Source organism: Triturus cristatus, chromosome 11, assembly GCF_964204655.1.
Source record: "Triturus cristatus chromosome 11, aTriCri1.1, whole genome shotgun sequence".
In the NCBI taxonomy this organism is placed as follows: domain Eukaryota; kingdom Metazoa; phylum Chordata; class Amphibia; order Caudata; family Salamandridae; genus Triturus; species Triturus cristatus.
In genome coordinates this window covers 1,052,034,138-1,052,057,305 of record NC_140594.1, presented here as the reverse complement: position 1 = coordinate 1,052,057,305, position 23,168 = coordinate 1,052,034,138, and the positions used below count along the sequence as shown (strand labels likewise).

Sequence of the window (23,168 nt, the reverse complement as noted above, 5' to 3'; positions counted from 1 at the left end):
GGCGAGGTTAAAGATCTCCAGGAAACAGTGAGGGAAAACTGTTCCGAAATAGATAACTTAAAAACAATGGAAAGATAGCAGCAAGATAGACTTGAAAGGCTGGAAAATTTCCAAAGACGGAACAATCTAAAAATTCTGAAAGTGCCGGAAGGTAGAGAAGGCGACAATGTCAAAGACTATGTAGTGAAACTGATCAAGAATGAACTACAGTTGGAAGAGTCGGAAGAAGAGATTGCAAAAGACCTCCAGCGTGTGCATAGAAACCGGTTCAGACTTAATGCAAACAGGTCTAAACCTTGGAAAATCCTATACATTTTTTTAACATATGCGTTAAAAGAAAAAATATTGTCAAAAGCATTGGGATGAAATCAATCGAGGTGGACGGGTTCAAATGTGAGATCAGATCAGATGTCTCTACTGTTACCTCTAATAGACAATGGGAGTTGGGGCAAAGAATAGATGCACTAAAGAGATTGGGTGCGTCAGTACAGCTAAGATTTCCGGCATTTTTGAAGGTGATGTTAAACAACAAGATGCACATCTTCCACTCTGGTGAAAAGGTGGATGACTTTATTAAAAGTCTTCAACCAGGGGGTTAGTGCCTCTATTCAAAGTGCAGGAAAGCCTTCAAACAAGTGAATCTTTTTTCTATGCTACCAGGTTATTAAGGTTCGCACTTGGAAGTATTATTTCATTTAGAGGGGTTAGAGAGAAATAGAATTTTTTTTCAGATAAGTTAATGGTAAATTCACTCGTACAAAGTTAACTTAGTCTTTTTACACGCTTGCTCTGGGGGGGTCACCATATAGCCTTGAGCCATGAAGAATCAGGGAAGGGTTTTCCGTGGGAGGGGGAGCACTGGGTGGGGAGCAGTGGGAGAAAAAATTAAAAAAAGTTCCTCTATAGCCTCTAAAATGTGCTTAGTTCAGTCATGCAGTTTGTTTTTAGCCCCTCTGGGGGATGGTGGATAAGCAAAAGAAGAAAGAGAAGTTAATAAAAATAATTTCATGGAATGTGAATGGCCTATGGGTACGGGGAATCAGGGCAAACATATTACAGTATTTGAAGGACTGTCCGGCCGAGATTATTATTCTACAAGAGACGCACTTGACAGAAAAGGAGGACCTGGAGCACTTAAAAACTAAAAAAATGGATCTCCCAAGCAGTTTGCACCACTCATTCAGCGGTAACAAAGGGGGTGGCGATTCTAGTGAGAGGAGGGACACAAATCGTTATAAGAGATAAGGTTTCAGATAAAGCTGGTAGATGGTTAGTTGTCAAATTGAAAATAGGAGGACAAGGTTTGATGTTAGCAGGGTATTATGGCCCTAATCAAGACGATGTTTCTCCCCTAGGTGAACTTTTGGCGGAACTTTTAAACTCTTCAGACCCCATTGTTTTGGCGGGAGATTTTCATGCTGTCTTAGACCATACCCTAGACAGAAACTCAAACAGTAGAGCGCTGGTAAATCCAAGATTGTCAGGGCTCATTAAGCAAATGATGACCGAGTTGGGGTTGTGTGACATATGGTGCCAGAAGTCAGGAGCACAAAAGGGTTTCACATTTTATAATAAAAAATACAGACATCAATCGAGGATCGATTACTTCCTCATTGATAATAATTTAAGGGAATGGGCTAAGCGAGTCGAACATGTGGGAGTCCATCTGTCGGACCATTCGGCATTGTTATTATACTTGAATATTCAGGATTGTGGCACTCAATCCAGATGGACACTAGACCGTACGATCCTGCAGGAAGAAGGAGTAATAGATCTACTGAGTAGGGAAACTGTAGAGTTTTTTTTAGTTTAACCAGGGTACAGCAACATCCAGAATGATTTGGGATGCATATAAAGCTTTTTTAAGGGGTAGATTAGGGACATTGGCCGCAGAAAAAAGGAGGGGGTACTATAAAGAAGTGACTGAAGTAGAGGAGCAGGTTCGCTCCCTAGAAAAAGACCTGACTGACCCTAAGCAAGATGAAGAACTTCGGGTCCGGTTGTTCCAGAAAGTGTCGGAGGCAAAATCAAATCTGACAACAATATTATACGATAGGGTTAGGAAAAAGTGGGAAGCCAGTCGCTTAGCTCATTTCGAATACAGTGAGGGATGCGGCCACGCAGGTGATATAATTAGTGATCATAAGGGTATAGAGCATGCTTTCAAGAGTTTTTACACCAAAGTGTATCGTGAGGATTTAAAAACTACTAAAGAAGAGGTGGAAGCCTGGCTGGGGCAAGGTCATATAAACCCCCTTTCATCAGATAAGAGCAGGCAGTTGAATGGGGAAATCAATGAGAGAGAAGTAGACACCGTATTAAGACGGGGCAAGAAAGGAAAGGCCCGGTCCCTGACAGTCTGCCTGTTGAAGTCTACAGAGCCCTGGCAAAAGTGTTAATTCCTATCATGGTAAAATCTTCAATGATCTATATATTGAAGGGGTTGAAATGCTGGCCTCATGGAAAGACGCCACCATTTCTCTAATCTTGAAACCCGGGAAGTGCCCTAAAAATTGCGACCCATATCGGCCAATATCATTGCTTAATTGCAATTATAAGATCTTTGCAAAAATATTGGCCGATAGGCTAAATGGTTCTATGACGCAGTTGGTGCATGTAGACCAAAAAGGTTTTATAAAAGGCTCTATTGACCTGGCGACCGGGCACAATCTTCCACTAGCGGTGATAGCTTTTGATGCCACTAAAGCTTTTGACCGCATTAATTGGGTCTACCAACTATGTGTGGCAAAATCTTTGAATCTCGATTTTAACTTCTGTAGAGCACTAGCAGGTTTTTATTCGGCACCAAAAGCTAGAGTTTTGATTAATGACTCACTGACAGACCCTATCTCTATCACCTGGGGTACGTGGCAGGGTTGTCCCTTATCGCCAGGTTGCTCAGACGTGAGTCCTGGGCTCACTGTGCCACTGGAATCAAGCTATCCTGGCTGAATAGGGGTGAAACCCCGAAACCGGTCCTAGGATGTTTGTTTCCGGTCCAGGGAGGACCTAGCTTGGCAGTTCGGGCTGGACTGATCCCATGAGGCACAGGGTCAAGACTGATTTGCATACGGCCAGGTCTAAACTGGGGTGGCATGGTGAGCAAAAGAATGAAGGATTTAACCCAGATCTCTTGACTGGGGGTGAATGTTTTGATTTGTTCTGCATTCCGTCCATCAATTGTGTGTCTTTTGCTTTCTTGCCCGAAGTGCGCCAGGTTGCTCAGACGTGAGTCCTGGGCTCACTGTGCCACTGGAATCAAGCTATCCTGGCTGAAGAGGGGTGAAACCCCGAAACCGGTCCTAGGATGTTTGTTTCCGGTCCAGGGAGGACCTGGCTTGGCAGTTCGGGCTGGACTGTTCCCATGAGGCGCAGGGTCAAGACTGATTTGCATAAGGCCAGGTTTAAACTGGGGTGGGATGGTGAGCAAAAGAATGAAGGATTTAACCCAGATCTCTTGACTGGGGTTGAATGTTTTGATTTGTTCTGCATTCCGTCCATCAATTGGGTGTCTTTTGCTTTCTCGCTCTAAGTGCGCCAGGTATGCTCAGACGTGAGTTCTGGGCTCACTGTGCCACTGGAGTCAAGCTATCCTGGCTGAATAGGGGTGAAACCCCGAAACCGGTCCTAGGATGTTTGTTTCCGGTCCAGGGAGGACCTAGCTTGGCAGTTCGGGCTGGACTGTTCCCATGAGGCACAGGGTCAAGACTGATTTGCATACAGCCAGGTCTAAACTGGGGTGGCATGGTGAGCAAAAGAATGAAGGATTTAACCCAGATCTCTTGACAGGGGGTGAATGTTTTGATTTGTTCTGCATTCCGTCCATCAATTGTGTGTCTTTTGCTTTCTTGCCCTAAGTGCGCCAGGTTGCTCAGACGTGAGTCCTGGGCTCACTGTGCCACTGGAATCAAGCTATCCTGGCTGAAGAGGGGTGAAACCCCGAAACCGGTCCTAGGATGTTTGTTTCCGGTCCAGGGAGGACCTAGCTTGGCAGTTCGGGCTGGACTGTTCCCATGAGGCACAGGGTCAAGACTGATTTGCATACGGCCAGGTCTAAACTGGGGTGGCATGGTGAGCAAAAGAACGAAGGATTTAACCCAGATCTCTTGACTGGGGGTGAATGTTTTGATTTGTTCTGCATTTCGTCCATCAATTGGGCGTCTTTTGCTTTCTCGCCCTAAGTGCGCCAGCTATGCTCAGAAGTGAGTTCTGGGCTCACTGTGCCACTGGAATCAAGCTATCCTGGCTGAATTGGGGTGAAACCCCGAAACCGGTCCTAGGATGTTTGTTTCCGGTCCAGGGAAGACCTGGCTTGGCAGTTCGGGCTGGACTGTTCCCATGAGGCACAGGGTCAAGACTGATTTGCATATGGCCAGGTCTAAACTGGGGTGACATGGTGAGCAAAAGAATGATGGATTTAACCCAGATCTCTTGACTGGGGGTGAATGTTTTTTTTTTTTTTTTTTTTTTTTTTTTTTTTGGAAAAAGTTTTTATTGAACAATAATTCGGTTACAAGTATGGGCCTACAACCACCCGGGCCGGCCGCTAGGTACATAAGGAAATATACACATATCAAGGCTGCAATCCGTTCCCAGGGCACTGCCCCGCCGTGGCTCAAGATAGTTCTCGAAGAACAGCAAGCGTCAGTCCAACAATAACAGAAACAAGAAGAAAAAACAATAAAAACAAAAGGCGAGTTACGAGGGATACCAGTGCGGTTCAGGCTCCCCCCGGGAGACTCCAGTCAGAACATTTGAGCAATCCGCTAAAAGAGAGGAGTACCGGGAGGCCGGGGACGGAGGGGGGGGGGGAAGGGGGTCAAGGGAGATGAACGTCCATATGTAGTTGTTACAAAAAGCGCCAGGAGCCGTCAAGGGTCAGGGGGACATGGCGATATCAGTGTCCACCAGGGGGGGCGTACAGATGCCTCCGCGATACGCATTCCATTGACCCCAAATTCTACCCCATGCCCCCGGCTTGCCACGGGCCACATACACTGTCTTCTCCCGAAACATACACCAGTCCATATTCTCCTTCCATACTGACACGGTGGGCGGCCGTTGAGCGCCCCAAAGTTGCGCTATATCCCTCTTGGCAATCATGTTCCCTAGGGCCGCCCACCGAGTCTGAGCCGCGTTGTAGTCATTGGGCTCCCACACATTCAGGACACAGCGACGCACCTCCGGCAGCAGCACAACCCCGGTGACCTGTCCCATGACCGTGTGGACCCGGCGCCAGTAGTCCGCCACCTCGCGACACTCCCAAAGGATATGAAGAAAGGTGGCGCTGAGCCCGCAGCCTCGTTTACAGAGCCCGTCGTCGGAGAATCCCATCGCGACCAAGCGCGGACCCGTAACATACACCCGGTGGAGAATCTTGAGCTGTACCAACCGGAGACGAGCCGGAATGGCAACCTCCTTGGGGGACGACAGTGCAGACTGCCAGTCTTCGTCGTCCAATTCAACCCCATCCCCAGTCCAAGCCTCCCGAAGGCGCACCAGGAGATCCGCCCGGTGATTAATCAATTTTTTATAAATTAAAGAAATAGTACTATCAGGGACATGTCCGTCAAGTACGCGGTCCTCGAGGGGCGAGGAAACCGGGATCTTGGTCCCCTCCCCGAAGACCGAGAGCAGGGCGTGTCGAACCTGGGCGTAGCGGAAGAACTCCCTGTCGGTCAGCTCGTATTCGGCCTGGAGCACCGCGAACGTCTTGACCGCGCCCTTGTGCCACAGGTCTCCCACTTTGCTGATACCAATCGTGTCCCACTGGTCAAACCCCTTGGTGGTCCACAAGCTGCCCAGGCGGTCGGAGGCAAACAAGGGAGTAGCACATGTCATTCGCTCACTCCAGCCCGTGGCCGCAGTGGCAGCCCTCCAGGTCCGCACAGCAATCTTAGTAGGACCCGTAAGGGTCCGGTCAGCCAGGCGGGAATAAAGTGCCCTGTTGTAGTTCCCGCCGGGAAGCAGGAACTTGTCCATCTCATACGCCGGATTCAAGCCGGGCGCATACGTGGCGTGGTTAATGGCAGATAGCTGCGAGGCCCAATAGTACCTACGAATGTCAGGAAGCGCGATGCCCCCGTCATACCAGGGGAGAGTGAGCTTGGCAAGAGCAATACGCGCCCGGCCGTTCCACACCAGTCTCCTCTGCAGGCTCTCCACCTCCCGAAAGTAGGCCACTGGGATAACGTCAAAGGAGTTCTGGAGTGCATAGAGGAACCTGGGAAGGGACATCATTTTAAACAGCGCGGCCCGACCCAGCGGGGACAGGGGCAGCCTGCACCACCGGGCCGTGTCCTCCCGCAGTCGCCGAAGTGGACGCAGAAGATTCTGCTCGTAGCGAGCCACCGGGTCCAGCGAAACGTATATCCCCAGGTACTTAAAGCCGCTCAGAGATATTTGAATCGGGAGCCGAGGCGGCAGGAGAGGAGGACCACCAGCGATGGGATAAACGCAGGATTTAGATCAATTGATCGTGAGACCCGAATTGTTCCCAAAGGAGGTCAGAACGTCAAAGAGGACGTTGAGTGACTGCCGCGGTGAGGTGAGGTACAGGAGAATGTCGTCCGCATACAGCGAGACCCGATCTTCAAAGCCCGGGCCCCACCGGATCCCTCTAAGCGAGGGCTCCCAACGGAGCCAGGCAGCGAGTGGTTCCAGGGCGAGAGCAAAAAGCAACGGGGACAACGGGCACCCCTGCCTCGTGCCCCTGCCGAGGGCAAAGGGCCGAGAGACCCGCCCATTCACCACCACTTGAGCCATGGGTCCCGTGTAAAGGAGCCTCACCCAGCCAATAAATCCCTCTCCAAAGCCGAATTTATCCAAGACGGCCCAGAGGAATGGCCACTCAATAGTGTCAAATGCCATCGTGGCATCCAAAGAAACCAACACGGCCGGTTCGGAGAGGAACTCCGCCCTGGCGAGGACCCCGTGCAGACGCCGCAAGTTAAGAGCGGTGTTGCGGTGCGGGATAAAGCCGCATTGGTCCGGATGAATAAGGTCGCACACGACACTCAACAATCGATTGGCCAGGACTTTCGCCAGGATTTTAGGCTCCGCATTGAGCAGTGAAATAGGCCGGTAAGAGGTACAGCGGTCACGAGGCTTGCCCTCCTTGGGGATAACGACTATAGTGGCCAAGCGCTGGTCGGCAGGAAGGGAACCCGCCGCAAGAGAGTCGCGGAACATGCGGCCGAGGAAGGGCGCAAGCTTATCAGGACGCAATTTGTATAGTTCAATGGGCAGACCGTTAGGACCCATAGCCTTGCCCGAGCGAAGGGAACGAATCGCGGTCGCTATTTCATCCGACGATAAGGGGGCGTCCAACCGCTCCCGGTCCTCAACGGACAGGCCGGGCAGAGCAATATCTCTCAGTAGGAGGCGAGAGTCATCCTCGTCCCTGTCAGTCACCGGGGAGTACACCGCCCGGAGGTGATCAGCGAAGCATTCCACAATCTCATCCGGCTCAGTCACACACACACCATCCGCAGCACGCAACTCGGGGACCACACGATTCACTCTCTCTTTTTTGTCCAGCCACGCAATCAACTTACCCGCCTTGTCCCCCGAGTCATACAATCGGCCCTGCTGCTCCCTATACATAGTTTTGGCCGCGTCAGTGACCAGGGACCTATATTCGAACTGTTTCAGGCTAAGGGCATGTAGTCCGTCCGGAGTAACATTCGCCTCCAGGGCCGACTCCAGCCCCGAGATGTCAGTCTCCAGCTTTACCACCGCCTCGCTCCTAACCTTCTTGGCCACCACTATCTGGGCGAGGGCGTGTCCGCGTATCACAGTTTTAAAGGCTTCCCAAAGGGACAACGCAGACGACACCGACCCCTCGTTTTCACTGAAGTATTGGTCCATGGCCTTAACCAGGCTGTCACGAGTCACAGGGTCCCGCAGGTACCAGGGGTTAATGGGAGCTATCCGCCCTGCGGACCGCGACCCGGTGTCAAAGAGAAGCCACAGCGGAGAATGGTCGGAGATACCACGCGCCAGGTGTCTGACCTCTCGAATCCGACCAGTCTGCGCCGCGGGCATAAGAAAGTAGTCTAACCTGGAGAGACTCCCATGCGCCCCCGAATGAAAGGTGAACTGACACTGGGTCGGATGCAATAGTCTCCAACTATCCACCAAGCCGAAGGTCTCCAACATCCCACCCAGCCATGACTGGGCAGCGGGGAGGGTCCTCGGTGGGTGACGATCCAGTTCACCCGAAACCACAGAATTAAAGTCCCCGCCCATGAGCAGGAGGCCGTCCGGAAGGTCAAGCAGCATTCGACCCAAGTCAGTGAAGGTGGAGTTCTGGAGGCCCGGGGGGACGTAGACTGAAACCAGGGTAAGGGGCTGCCCCTCCCACCTCCCAGTCAAACACACATAGCGCCCTCTGTCATCCGAGACTATCCTCGTGATCTCCACCGGAAGGGAGGTTCGCAGGAGAATGCCCACCCCCCTGGAGCCAGTTGTGAAACCAGAATGGGCTACGAGGCGGTATCCCCCCCTGTTCATCGCATGGCAGACATTGCCGACCAAATGCGTCTCCTGGAGAAACACCACATCAGGAGTCAAACGACGCAAATATTGCAGTACAACACCCCGCTTAATACGGTCCCCCAACCCATTGACGTTCCATGACATAAGCCTCAACCCGTCTCCCCCCATCCCATCCAATAGCTCAAGAGGCCCCCAGCCCGCAGCACCGCTCCCAAATATGGATAAGAATCAATACCTCGCCCTGTAAACAAAAAACACACAACTAAACAACCCCTCTTCCCCCCCAACCCCACCCCAAGTCCAACGCCCCCCACCCTGCACCCCTGCGGGCCAAAGACCCCCCCCAACTTGCAGTGTGCCTGTCGCCCCACTAACCCCATTCTACAAAAAGACCCCGGAGGAGGAAAGGGACCCGTACCCGCCCGCACCCCTCACGGGTCCTGGTAAAGCACAGTATGCAAAAGAAGTAAGACCCAACTGTACAGTGCAAAGCCGCAAAAGTAAGGACCAAAGGTCAGTCTAAGGGGGCCCGTCACCTGCGGTGCCCCCGGATGGCCCGGGCCGGCCACCCCCGTCCGGCAGCGAGTCCAGCCAGTCACTTGCGGCCACAGGAGAGTCAAAAAAGGCTGTCCGCTCTCCGTGCTCCACTCGAAGTTTCGCCGGGTAGATCATCGAGTACTTCAGGCCTAGCTCGCGGAGACGGCGCTTCACCCCCTGGAATCCCATCCGCTGTTTCTGGACCAGTTGCGTGAAGTCCGGATAAAAGTTGATGGTCGAGTTCTCGTAGCGGACCGGGCCACGGGTCCGTGAAGCCTGCAGAATAGCATCGCGGTCCCTGTAGTGGAACAGTTTAGCCACGATAGGCCTCGGGGGGGCCCCCGGCCGCGGCCGGCCGCCCGGAACTCGATGGGCCCGCTCCACAGCGAAGAATTTGCTTAGGCCAACCGGGGACAGCTGTTGCAGGATAAGTTCCTCGACCACGAGGTCCACCGGGCGGCTGTCGGAGGACTCCGGTACCCCAATGATGCGGATATTGTTGTGTCGGGCCCGTCCCTCGAAGTCCTCAAGCCGCCGGGCCATATGGTCGTTGACCACTCTAATGTCCCCAAGCGCGGCCCGCAGATCCGACACCTCCGCACCCAGGGTGGAGGTCCGTGCATCAAGGGCCTGGACCTTCTCGTTGGTTTTAGAGAGGTCGGCCCGAATCAGGGTGACGTCGATCGCGACAGTGTCGATCTTACGGGCCAGGGCCTCATATTGCGTCGCGATAGTTTCCCTGATGCCCTCGATGGCGCCCATAATGTCCTGCAGGGAAGGTTCCGCAGCGACGGTCGTGCCTCCCCCTGCAGCATCCGGGGAGAGGCCAGCAGCGCCAGGGGACCCCCTGCCCTGGGTATAGCGGTCCATGTTGTTGCTCTGGACCGCTCCCCCGCGCAGTGAAGCCTTGGTCTTGCGCCCCTCCGGACCCCCTTTGCCCGCCATGTGAGCGCAGTCACTCAATGGGACCTTCGATCAAGGGGTGCGCGGGTGCCAGCGAAAGGACCACAAACCGTCGGTGTTGGGGTCGGAGGCGTCAGACCCGCCAGTAGCAGATGAAAGCAAACCTCGGGCAGAGGCCCAGGAGGCACCTCGCCACCTTGAGCACGCACGCCAGCTGATCTCCTGAAGGCCAAAACCGAAACCGAAAGTGCTGAATCGGTAACTGGCACCGCGCTGAGGCCGCTGTTGTTCAATTGCAGCCCGGCCCCACGGGTCACCTTCACCCCGGCCACCTCCGTCGGGTGGGTCCCAAAAGTTCCGGCGACGATAACTCAGGATTCCCAGGTCCGATTAGAGTTTTGAAAAGAGATATATGATCAGCTGGTCTTCATCTCCCAGATTCCATACACCAAATCAGGATAGTCTCAGGATTTATTCCGAGGAGCAGAAAGGGTCCGGGGAGCCCTGTGCTCACGCGACCATCTTGGATGCGCGCTAGGCTCCTCCCCCCTGGGGGGGTGAATGTTTTGATTTGTTCTGCATTCCGTCCATCAATTGTGTGTCTTTTGCTCACCTACAGTATCAGTCAGACCGCCGTCAACGACATTTGTCAATGAGAGACAAAACAAGGGAAGAAACAAAGGAACTGTAAAAATTGTATCTTTGATGTCAGAGCATACATTTCCTAGCAAAGTATCACCCTTTCCACCGAGTCATCTGCTGGATGAGGATACCTCTGATGAAGATGGTCCTTTTGGTGTGGCACAAAGTCCATCGGAGCTCCATTTAAAGTATCAATCAGATGATGACGAGGAGGAAGAGGAGTATTATGACCAAGAGTATTATCCTACTCAACAAGGGGGCTACATTATTCAGAACATTTCCAACCATATTCAAAGCAACAATACCAGGAGGATGTGGTATGCGTCCCAAAGGCATTGGTGTCAGACCTACAAGCGATTCCCAATGAAAACTGCCTCACCTAGGCAGGTTGCAGCCCCTCTTCAAACTCCACAGGTGCAGCCTTCCACTCCGCAAACGCCACAAAATATCCTGACAGCCGCCTCTAAAAGGCATACTCCGCAATCCAAAACCAAGCGAGAGAGAGATTGCTTGTCCTCAGAAGAAGACCGGGAAAAAGGGAAAATTCAAGATATCCACACTGAGTGGGATGATTTTTTCATTCCGACTCAGTCATCCCCACCACTACCACCTACGGATTCCCCTCCTGAGGATATAGGAGGTTTCATAATCTCCTAGAGAGAGCAGCAAAGAGATTTGATCTTCCAATGACAACAAAGCAATCAGAGTGTTTCTTATTCGATTTTAAAGAAACCTTTCGTAAAAGCGTCATAATGATACCTATTGTGGATTCCATATGGGCGGAAGGTATCAAGACAATGAAAAATCCAGCCACAGTGGTTGCAGTGTTGCCATGCCTAGACAAGAAGTAAATGGCTTTGGAAAATCTTCCCACTTGCCTGATTGGACACCCAAAACCTGACTCCTTGGTCACTCAAGCTGTCCAGTGGCGTTCAAAAATCCATCAGTACCAATATTAGCACCACCTTATTGGGAGGATAGGCTCCAGCACAACATTGGAAAGTGATTCTCCTCGATGACAGTGTTAACGGTACGAGCAGAAAATTAATTGGCAGTACCTGGTAGATATGACTGACATATGATAAGACATGGCACCATATATAGATAGTCCACCAGATTATGTCAAAGACAAAGCCATAAAGATCCTGCAAGAAGAAGAGCATGCCTCCTCAGAAATTATTGACTTTGCATTGGACATTACGTCCATAAGTTTCTGACAACTAGCAGGAGCAGCAGTGTCATGGAGGCATGGGTGGTTGTAAGCCACTTCTTTTAGAACAGAGGTGCAATGCAACATTTTAGACATGCCATGAGATGGTGAAGCTCTCTTCAGTAAACAGATTGATGAGGCCCTCCAATCCATTAAAACGGACATGGATACCACAAGATCTTTGGGTACTCTGCAATACAGAAAAACTACTTTTTGTGGTGCACAAGGAAGAGGACCGTTTTCTTACGGAGGAGGTTACCAACCATACAGGTATCCAACAAATCAACTTGGGCCACAACATCAAACAGTGGAATTAATTCAAAAATCACCCTGACTCCACCCCAGAAGTCCACGCCAAAATATCTGCTCTTCTCAGGTTAGAAGTCTGGATCATGCTCAGCAGAGGGGCCATAGAAAGCGTCCCCGGGAACTAGAAGGAAAAAGGTTTCTAATCCTATTTCTTCTTGGTCATGAAGAAGTCAGGAGAATGGAGACCTTTCCTGGCTTTAGGAAATTGTAACAAATATCTCAGGAAACAGTCAGTTTGCATGGTCACAATTCAAGATATCCTACAGCTTCTGAACTTTGGAGATTAGATGACAACATTTGATCTCCAAGATGCTTATTTTCATGTCCCAATTCATCCACACTATCGAAGGATTTAAAGGTTCACAGTAGCAGGCAGCCATTATCAGTTCAAAGTCTTCCCATTCGGCCTGAAATCAGCTCCCCAAATTTTTACAAAGTGCCCAGCTCCAGGAGCTGCATTCTTAAGACAGGAAGAACACCAAGTATTGCCATACCTCAACGATTTGTTGGTAAAGGCACCTTCCCATCAATCCGCACAGAGATCAACTGAGGCATGCTTATGCCTTTTCAACAAACTAGGCCTTTCGTTGAACCCTCAAAAATCAACCCATCAGCTGTCCCCAAGGATAATGTTCCTGGGGGCTACACTGAATACAGTGCAAGACAAGGCATATCTAACTTCAGAAAAACGAACAAGATTGATGCACTTGGCCAGTTTAGTGATAGGAAAAAAGTAACTTTCAGTTCGCCTATTCAAATCCTTGCTAGGGATGATGTCCTCATGCAATCCTTTGGTACCGTTCTGCGACCTCGGGTTGCAGCAATCGCAAGAAAAACTGGACAGACAATGGGTCCAAATGCAAGGATCTTTCGATGATATAGTTTGTGTCACTCCGGTAATATGTACGACATTCTCTTGGTGGGTATGAAAGGCGAAAATTTCCACAGGCCTAACCTTCATACCCCATCTCCAAGATTTGCAAGTCAGCAGCAAATAGGAACCATCTCAGTTACTTCTTCATATCACCTTCTGAAACTTAAAGCAGTGCACCTAGCCTTACAGGCTTTCCTGTCGAGAATACAAGGGTCTGCAGTGCTCATCCGCACAGACAACACCACAACCATGCATTATATCAACAAGCAAGGTGGTACAAGATCCCAAATGTTCTCCCAAGAGGTGCTGAGGATATGGGAGTGGTCAATCAGTCACCAGATAAACCTGAAAGTGAAACGTGCCTTGGAAGCAAAATGTCATAGAGGACCGGTTGAGGAGAATGAAAAACACCTGCCACGAACTGGAGATCAATCAGGAAGTCCTAGAGGAAATTTTACATCCATGAGGCACTCCAAATCTAGACCTTTTAGCAAGCTCTCAAAATCAGAAATGCTGATTCTACGCAAGCTTGCATCCACAAATGTGGGAATGCGTTTTTAATCGCATGGTCAGAAATCTTTGCCTAAGCTTTTCCTCTGACTCCTCTCCTCACAAGGATTCGTAGATAGATGAAGGCGGAGCCCTGCAGGATAATTCTCATAGCTCAGATGGCCAGGGCAACATTAGTTTACAGAGCTACTTCTATCGTAGAGACAGCACATCCAACTACAATCACTTCCATGTCTGCTGACAATGAAGCAAAGTCAAGTACTTCATCCGGATCCAAGATACACACACTTGTCAGCTTGGCTCCTAAATTCAATGGGTTTGCACATCTGAACATCCCAGAAGAATGGCGAGATATTCTAGCAAGAGCTAGAGCAGATAGTACGAACATGACTTATAGTCTTAAATGGAAACAGTTTTGCAACTGGTGCCATTGGGTAAGCATTCACCCTATGTCACCTACCCCGAGGAAATTTTTCCTTACTTGTTACAGCTAGCACAAACAGATCTCGCTCATGCCTCCAATAAGGTAACCTTAGAGTCCATGTCTCGCCTCAGAAGATCATCAATATCACCATTGTTCTGGTAAAACAGGCTCATCAAACAATTTCTTAAATTGCTGTTTAAGGTTTACCATCAGTGAAACATCCTCCTCCATTCTTGCAATTTAATACAGTACTGTTACAAATAATGAAGAACCAATTTGAGCCTATAAATAAAGCAGACATTAAGTTTATTTCTTAGAAAGTGTCACTTCTGCTGGCACTGGCATCAGCAAGGCGAGTTCATGAATTACAAGCATTCGCCATTCAAGAACCCTTTTTACAGTTCAGGAGTGATATAGTGATTCGGCAAAAGGATCCAAAATAAATTCCAAAGGTACCATCAGACTTCCATTCCAATACACCAGTAGCTTTAAGACTTTCTTTTCAGCTCCCAAAAAATGTTGCAGAAAGGACATTACATTCCTTGGATTTTAAGAGATATCTGAAGTTTAACCTTGGCAAGACAAAACATTTCCACAGATCAAGTCAGTTGCTAGTGGCATACAGTTCTCCTAGGAAAGGTTATCTGCTATTTAAACAAAGTATAGTAAGATGGATAACTATTGCCATATATTTCTGTCATCAAAAAGCTGACACACTGTTACAGACAAAGTGCAAGCTCATTCTACTACAAGTGTGTCGATTTCAACAGCGTTGTTTACTGGTGTTTCTATCCAAGATATCTACAGAGCAGCAACCAGGAATAATAGACACACTGTTACGCAGCATTACTGTTTTTATTCCACAGTGCACAGAGATGTGGCAGTGGGCAAGGGGGTTTTACATAATCTTTTTCAGTAATGATGAACCCTCATAGTAAGTCATATCCTGCCAATCGCTAATTTATTGTGCACATTTTACATTACATATATATGTATATATAAACACGTACAAGTATATTTTAATGTTCATATATGATGTGTTACTTAACTGCAATGTAATCTGATTCAAGCATGTGAATCTATGAAAAATCAAATACTGGAGAAGGTAAAAAGTTACTTACCTGTAACTGTAGTCCTTCGGTACTGGTATCTTTCATAGATGCACGGTGAAAGGTGAGCCCTGAGAGGCTCACTGTTCTCTTTAGTACTAATACATATTTACACATGTGCTCTGAAAATTTGAGACAGAAGCCTGTGAGGGGAGTGTTTTAAAGGATGCTGCAACCTGATTGGCTGAAGTTTGGTCGCTTTTAAATGATATGCTACTAAAGTGAAGGCTTTATAGCATTCAAGCTTTGTTTAACATTACACTGCTTTTCTAGTTGTACTGTTGTTTCCCACTTCGATAACTGGGAATGATTCAAGCATGCATTCTATGAAATATACCAATACTGGAGAACTACAGTTACACATAAGTAGCTTATTTTCTTCTGTTCTTCTTTGAAGCTAAAGCTCTAAGTGGCTATTGAGTGTTATTTACAGTGTCATGGTTCTGGCTACGAGAGTAAGTTTACACTGTACAACTTTCTTTCCCCATGTGAGTCAAGTGCCCTAAGTTTGTAGCTTGTTTATGCAACTGGAGTTTAATAGTACTGGTGACCCATGGATATCAGTGGTAAACAAAATGCATTACCTACACATAGTACCACCAAGTAACTGAGTGCCACAAGACCCTGTGAAAAGGTCTCACTGATTTTTAGGTCTCGCCTAGGAAACACGCATGCGCTGTCTCTCCGAAACATCAAGTAATCTGTATGTTGAGTGAAACTCCGGGTAATTTCTCCTGCCGCTTCCCATTCGTTCAACGTTAGCATTTGTCTTGTTAGCTGGCTTTTTACTAGCTGTTTATCCCATACTCACTTCCGTTTAGTCCGGAAGCAGCAGCGCCTAACTACTGTTTTCGTCCGCTTTTGTGTTGTATGTGTTTTTGAGCGGAACTTTCTTTGTCATTGTTTGCAGCCCAGCATCTCCACCCCTCCGCACTTAAGGCGTTGTTTTTTTTTTTTTTTTAAATAGTTTTCTTCTCGTCGCAGCGCTGTACTCTACCTCTGTGGATTTGTTTTTTAAGAAGATGTCACCCTGTGCTGCAGTGGCGGCCGCACACACCACTCACGGGATTGACCTTGGTTATGGGGTAACGGGTGAGTTGTGGTTGCATATGTGGCAGTTTGCTAACTTGTATTATAAATGTGTGGTGTATACGAGATCGTATGTGTGCTTTTCAGGAGTTTTATAGACTGGTGGTGCACTTTTCGTAAGCAGAGCAGTACAAGCGGCGTGCTGCGATGCTTATGAAAAAGTTACAATATTGAAAAAATGTAATTTGGCGAGCCGCACTGTTCTTTTCTCTGGCAAGGCTCTCCAAACTTAATTTTTTCAGTATTACGTTTTTAGATGATTGGGCCGCTCTCTGGCCAGCTATCAAGATAGCGGGGCAGCGTGAGTCGTGTAGCACCACCTGGCTTGCTTCCTGGTCTGTGTTGCGGTCTGCAGCGGCTGTGGGCGCACTCCTTCTGACCGCGGTAAAAGTTCTCCGGGACTTTCACTGTCATGGTGTCCAAGAGGGCACTGCTCATCCTGGCCAAGTGGGCACTAAGGGATTTCATGCGCCGCGAACATAAGTCCAGGCGTTCAAGTTTATTATCCTGGGTTGAAACGAAGTTGATGTATAAACATGTACACCAGTTGTTTGACTCGGTTGTTTTCTGTTAGTAACAAAGACATCACTGTAGTACAAAATAGGATATTTGTGTATAGGGTCATGTGATTTATTTTTTTGCTCACATCCATTCATTTGAATGCTTGTGTGGAAGAACTTTGAGCACCGACCGCGTCTCGCCTTCTATCTCTGGTTTACCCTTGTTGGCCTCAAGTTTTGTGTAGTAGACAGTCTGCAATTGGTAAGGTCTAGTAGCGCTAATGGAGTCTGTACACGGCTCCATCGCAGTCGTGAGAATCTGATTGGTTTTGAAAGTTCTGTCATGAAGTGTGGCAGAGGGTGCCATGTACTGGCCTCTCTGAGTCATGTTGGCTGAGTGTTAGAAGTTTTGTTGTTATTTGTGTGTGGCTTGTGCAAGAGTCTTTTCGTGAAGTGTATGGTCTGTACATAAACAGGTTTTGTTGACATATTATATAGTATTAAAGGTTAAAGTAATGTATTATGTTATAAAGTGAATCTATTCAAAAGTAAGGAGTCATTCTATACATCAAAAGAGAAGAGTAGTGCTTGATGACGTCCTTTGCGTGTTGCATTACATTGGCGCTGTTGTTTTCACAGTAATGCTTTTAATGTTGTTAATATTGAATTGTGTACAATTTTCTAGCTTGAAAAAGCCCCCAGTGGATGAAACTCGTTGGCTTTGGCTACAATTGGATTTTAAATATTGATGAGAAGATTGAACAAGCATTTGCAATGCAATAGGTCTCGCATTTACACGAGTTTGAGCTATTGGCATTGTAAATTACAATACTTTCATTTATTTATGTTTTGGTTTTTTAAAACATAAATAAAAGGCATTGTCATTTACAATGTAAATAGCTTAAACTCTCCCCAAATTATGCAACTTAGTGTAATTAGGTGCCATTTACAGTAAAAATGTATTGCAAATGCGCCACACATTGTAACAATTTACCACAAACGCACTGGAACAACAGTATGTGAGAGGTAGTTGTTAACTGTAGTTTTGTTTCTTTGCACAATTGTTTTGCGCAAAATGCACCCTCTTCAAAAATTTAAATGAGGATGCAGACGATGCATTTCTCTCTATAATACAGCACTAAATGACATATTTGCATTTTGCATAATCTAGCTAGATTTGCTCTACTACGCTAATGCAAATTGTGCACACCACTCTTGTTTTTACAACTAACGGAAATGTGCACCACTGTATAGGATAATGATGTGGCTATGTAGATATATATATATATATACATACATATATATATATGTGTGTGTGTGTGTGACTGTGTGTGTGTGTATATAGATATAGATATGCTTACAAACAACTATAAGAGTAGTTTCGGAGCATTCATTAAATGGCAAAATATCCACAACTTTATAATAACAGGCAATTTAAGGAGTAGGAGTAACGGAATTACCAGGAACGTAAATGTATCTGTATGCTGCTTGTTAATCAGTTCAAAACATCTGAGTTGATAAAATATCAAACTTTTGAAAAAGAAAAGTAGTAATTTGTAACGTTAAGTCCTCCAACTTTAGTATAAGTCATTGGTTCATATGCGCCTGACATTGGCACAAATACTTTCCAATCTGTACATGGGAACTGTGAGTGAAGTATAAAGTCTATCCACCTTATGGACTACTGCAGAAAATACTTAAATGAGATGAATTTGCCACTGCATTCAATGCGAGTCCTCTAATACTTTGATATAGAATACACCAAGGATTCTCACATTGATGGTGCAGAATTCTTACAATCAAGTGACTATACAAGCTGCCAATGCTGAAGAACTGGATTTGGAGGAATATAACATCCTCCTTTATACTGGTCAGAATGCTTTAAAATGTGTTTTCAAAGAATTGCAGACATGCTTGAGATCAGTGCTGCATATTTACAGAATATGGTTAAGAAGTATAAAGGCATACCTGTTATGAAACTCGTATATTTCTGGAAGATTTCCAAAGAGAATATCTTTTTTGTTCTGAAGCGGTGTAGGGATCAGATGCATCAAGTTAGGATTGTCCACTTCTGAAACATAACCCTGTTAGGTAGGAAAGAATTTAACAGTGTTTTGCGAAAGGAACCTGAAATGTTACTTGGACATTAATAAATGTTTACATTTTTGTCCTAATATCTAGTTCGTTTGTCAGCATTTGAACCCTAGGCATTGCTCTGTAGACCTGTAAGATACTTTTTTTTTTTTAACAACAAATTTTATTTGGTCATTTTGCAATATATCGGGCGGAAGCCCCACAGTGGCATACATGATCATTTGGAACGCATATGCGGTAACAACCATTTCCACCAAAATAAATAGCCCCTGCCAAACATGCAGGTAAACCAAAGATAAAAGCAATATAAACAATATACAGACAGTGGTCAGATCCCGAAATATAGTACATAATGCAACAGAGTCCCAGTATTCATTCCAATAAGGCGGTGATACAGTCAAACAACATAGTTCGGGGTATTGTAGGGCGGGGGGCAAGGGGCAACTTTTATGAATCTTCCTCAGGCAGTGGGGGCAAGTCAATTCCCGGAAAAGTCGCCCATCGTGTCCAAATCTTACGGTGTTTCCGGGGGCAACCCCAAGCTGCAAAGACAGCGATCTCAGCTCCCATACACCGATCTAGTGCGGCCTTCCATTTGCCTATGGTCGGAGGAGAGGATGCCCTCCAACACTGCGCTATGTCCCTCTTGGCAATAGTAAGGGCAAGGAACAGTAGATGCTGTTTATAGCGATTCCCCCCCAATGTCATCTGTGGAATGTAATAGGAACAACCGTGGATCTAATGGGAGCACCCACCCCAACACCTCACTGAGACATGATCGAACCCTGTTCCAAAAGGACTGCAGGGCCATGCAAGTCCACACGGTATGAAAGAAGGACCCCTCCTCACAGACGCACCGCAAGCAAACTGGGGACTGAATGACACCCATCCGCCACAGACGTACCCAGGTATAATAAACTCGATGCAAATATTTGAACTGGATGAGCCTGTAGCGTGTGGCGACAGCTGTGCCCCTAGGGCTGGCTATCGCTTCAGCCCAGTCGTCGTCTGTTAAATCGGGAATATCTGCCTGCCAGGCCTGTCGGGTCTTGTCCAAAGTAGTGGGGGGGGGGGGTGTCGTCAGTGTTTGGTAAATTTGTCTAATTTTATGTAATCCGAGGTCCCCCATTAATAGAGGGCCCTCCAAACGCTGAAACTCAGGGAGGGTTTCCAAATTGCGGATCTGAGGGGAGAGCGCATGTCGGAGCTGTAAGTATTTTTAAAATTGTGACTTGTGGAGGCTGAAATCTGTTTGTAATTGTTGAAAGGATTTTAGTGTGGCACCCTTCATGACATCCCCTAGGGTCGAGATCCCCACCAGGTCCCATCCTCGAAATCCCCTCAATGCAGTAGCAGACTTGGGCTTGTACCCTGCCACAGGGGGGTCTGTCGAGTTAGTCTCCCCTTCCATCCCATCTGCCTGGCCTCGTATAACTGTATAATAGATGGAGAAGGGGTACCTGCTCCATGCAGGCATGTTCAATAGCATACGCCGGGTCTGTGGGAGAATTGTACCATAGTTCATTGATCAACATAGTAGGAATAGATGTCAGCTGCCGCGATCCCTCCACAGTACGATGACTGTGAACAGGTGCGAAGCGCCACCCGAACAGCCCCACCTCCCCATAGGTGCGAACCAGACGCATGGGATAGGGTATGGGAAATTTTGGAGGCGATACAATATCCGAGGCAAGGACACCATCTTAAAAATGGCCGATCGCCCATAGAGGGACAGCGGGAGAGCAGACCACACCGCTGTCTCGTTTTTGAGGCTAACCATTAATAGGGAAATATTGTGTGCCCAAGAGATTTTGGGGCATGGGGAGATGTAGATCCCCAGATATTTTACCCATCCGTGGCCCCGGACAGCTGCGCAGCCCACGATTCACGGCCCTGATGCCCACATACCAGGAAGAGAATGGATTTAGCGGGATTAGTGTGGAGGCCGGTGGTGCTACCAAACACTCTGAGGATCTTCAGGATTCGGGGTCCTGAGTACCACGGGTCGGGCATAAAAAATAGGGCATCATCAGCATATAGCGCTATACGATCTGACCACGAGTGGGACCAATCGAACCCCCGGAGCACTGGATCGCCTCTTACCCAGGCCGCCAGGGGCTCGACCGCCAGGGCGAACAACAATGGAGAAAGCGGGCAGCCCTGGCGGGTACCTCTCTGAATCGGGAATGGGCGGGAGCGGTGTCCGGCAACACGAACTGACGCTGTCAAATTCGTATACAACAAGCGAACATAGGTCAGGAAACGGGGCCTGAAGTTGACGGCTTCGAGTAGTTGGAAAAGTTAGACCCAGCTTAAGGAGTCGAATGCCTTATCAATATCGGCCAATAATAGGGCAGCAGGGCGGCCCAGCGTAGGGGCCGCAGCAGTGGCATTGTGAACGCGCCTGATGTTGTGTCTCGTAGCCCTCTGTGGCATAAAGCCCGACTGGTCGAGGTGGATCAGATCGGTGACACACCCGCGAAGGAGGTCGGCCAAGACCTTCCCCAACAATTTGGGTTCAAAATTAACTAGAGAGATGGGGCGGTAGGAAAACGGGTCTTTGGGGGGTCTCCCAGGTTTAGCAAATAGCACTATTTCTGAGTGCTGCCCGTCCTACCCCGATCGGTTGCATCCGCAATAGTTGCCAACAAATGAGGCCCCAATAGGGTCATATTGGACGTTAGGAATTCCATGGGGAACCCGTTGGGACACGGGGCGCGACCCGGCTGGATATCACCGAGGGCACCAGACAGCTCCTCTAATGTAATGGGTGCTTCCAGGTTCTCCCGCACTGAATCAGGGAGCCGGCGAGGCGTAATGTCCCTGAGGAACTCAGCGATGAGTTCGGCAGAGATCTGCTCCTTGCGGGCATACAGAGATGTGAAGTGTCGCGCAAATTCGTCCGCTACCTCTGCCGGCGACGTGTACAGCGACCCGTCTAAGCCCTGGATCGTAGGCATGACGGCCGGGGTGCCGTCCACTTGGCACAGTCATTGGACCATTTTACCTGACTTGTCCCCCCACTGATATATCCCATGTTGAGATGCCTCCCAAATCTCTTTAGCTTCATCCAGGAGGTGTTGGCGCAGTTCTTGCTGCACTAAAAGCAAGTTACGGCGAAGGACGGGGCAGGAATTGGCACTGAGTTGGGCAGACAGGGTCATCTGGTGCGCTTCTAGGGTATCAAGTTGTTTGCGGCGCTTCCGTTTCTCCTGTGTGCGATAGCTAATGTCGGAGCCCCTGACGGTCGGCTTGAGAGCCTCCCAGAGGGTAGTGTTTGAGGGGGTGGATGGGCCATTGTCGGCAAGATATGTAGTGATCGCTGCGTTGAGTATGTCCTGATATGCCGGACTACGGAGGTGCCAAGGGGACATGCGCCAGCGGAATGGGGGCCTGCGTGAGCACTTGTGGAAGCGCAATGTGACCGGGGAGTGGTTGGACAGACCGCGCGGTCGGTGTTGCACCTGGGAGAATCTATGGAGAAATACCCGAGGAACAAAGAAGTAGTCGAGTCGAGACTGTGACCCGTGGACCGCAGACAGATACATGTAATCATGTTCAGTAGGGTGGAATTCGCGCCATATGTCTGCCCAGTCTAATGTCGACGCCAAGGTATGCAGTTTAGTCGGACCCTGAGGTATAGGGGTATCCAAGGTGAGCTTTCTATCAGAAGGTCCCATCATGTCATTCCAATCGCCCCCCATCAGGGTCAAGCCAGTCGGAAGGGATCCCCAGACCCCCAATAAATTGTCAATAAAAGTAACGCCCAGAGGTGGAGGGGCATAAATACTCCCAATGGTGACCTGCTCGCCATGCACCTTGCCAGTGACGAAAAGGAACCGGCCCCCAGGGTCTGCTCTATGTGCTATATATTGAAACTAGACTCTGCGGTGTATAAGAACTGCCACCCCCCTGGAGCCCCTCGTGAACCCCGAATGGTAGATGTAATAGAAGCCAAACCGAGCAGGGCACAGAACTTTCGTGCCCAGCATGTGGGTCTCCTGCAAAAGCAGGATATCTGCCCCATATCTCTTTGCCTGTTGCAAGACAGCCCCCCGTTTCACTTTATTTAGTAATTCCCGAACATTCCAGGATACCACTGTTAAGTCCCCCAAGGGATGTGCCTCACCGGACGTCATTGGGTTCTAGGAAGACGTTGAATAAAGCAAGGGATCTGTATAAGAGACAATATGTAACATAATGCACTGTCTGTATGCATGGATTGAACATAAACAAAATAAACCAACCTTTCCAAAAAAAGAAAAACGGACCCCACCCAACACTACCAGAAACAAGGAGCATCTGTCGCGGTGTAGAGAACAAAGGACCCCCAACTGGGGACCCTCCAGTACCACACCAAAGGTTCCCAACCCACCCACTCAACCTAAGAAAACAGGAAGTGCAGAACAATCATGGCCTAGCAGCCCGCGAAGCGGGTCCCACGCCCACTCAGAAGACGACATCTCTT

The 23,168-nt window shown here is 48.5% G+C and overlaps 1 protein-coding gene across 7 annotated transcripts in view; it reads right to left on the bottom strand.

Annotated features, from left to right (window-relative positions):
* MCF2L2 (MCF.2 cell line derived transforming sequence-like 2) overlaps positions 1-23,168 on the bottom strand; it is a 2,345,299-nt gene that overhangs the window by 908,103 nt on the left and 1,414,028 nt on the right. For all 7 annotated transcript variants that reach the window (XM_085635348.1, XM_085635350.1, XM_085635347.1 and 4 more), the window contains exon 17: positions 18,575-18,690. In XM_085635348.1, the coding sequence (XP_085491474.1) occupies positions 18,575-18,690 (116 nt within the window). The remainder of the gene's footprint in view (positions 1-18,574; positions 18,691-23,168) is intronic.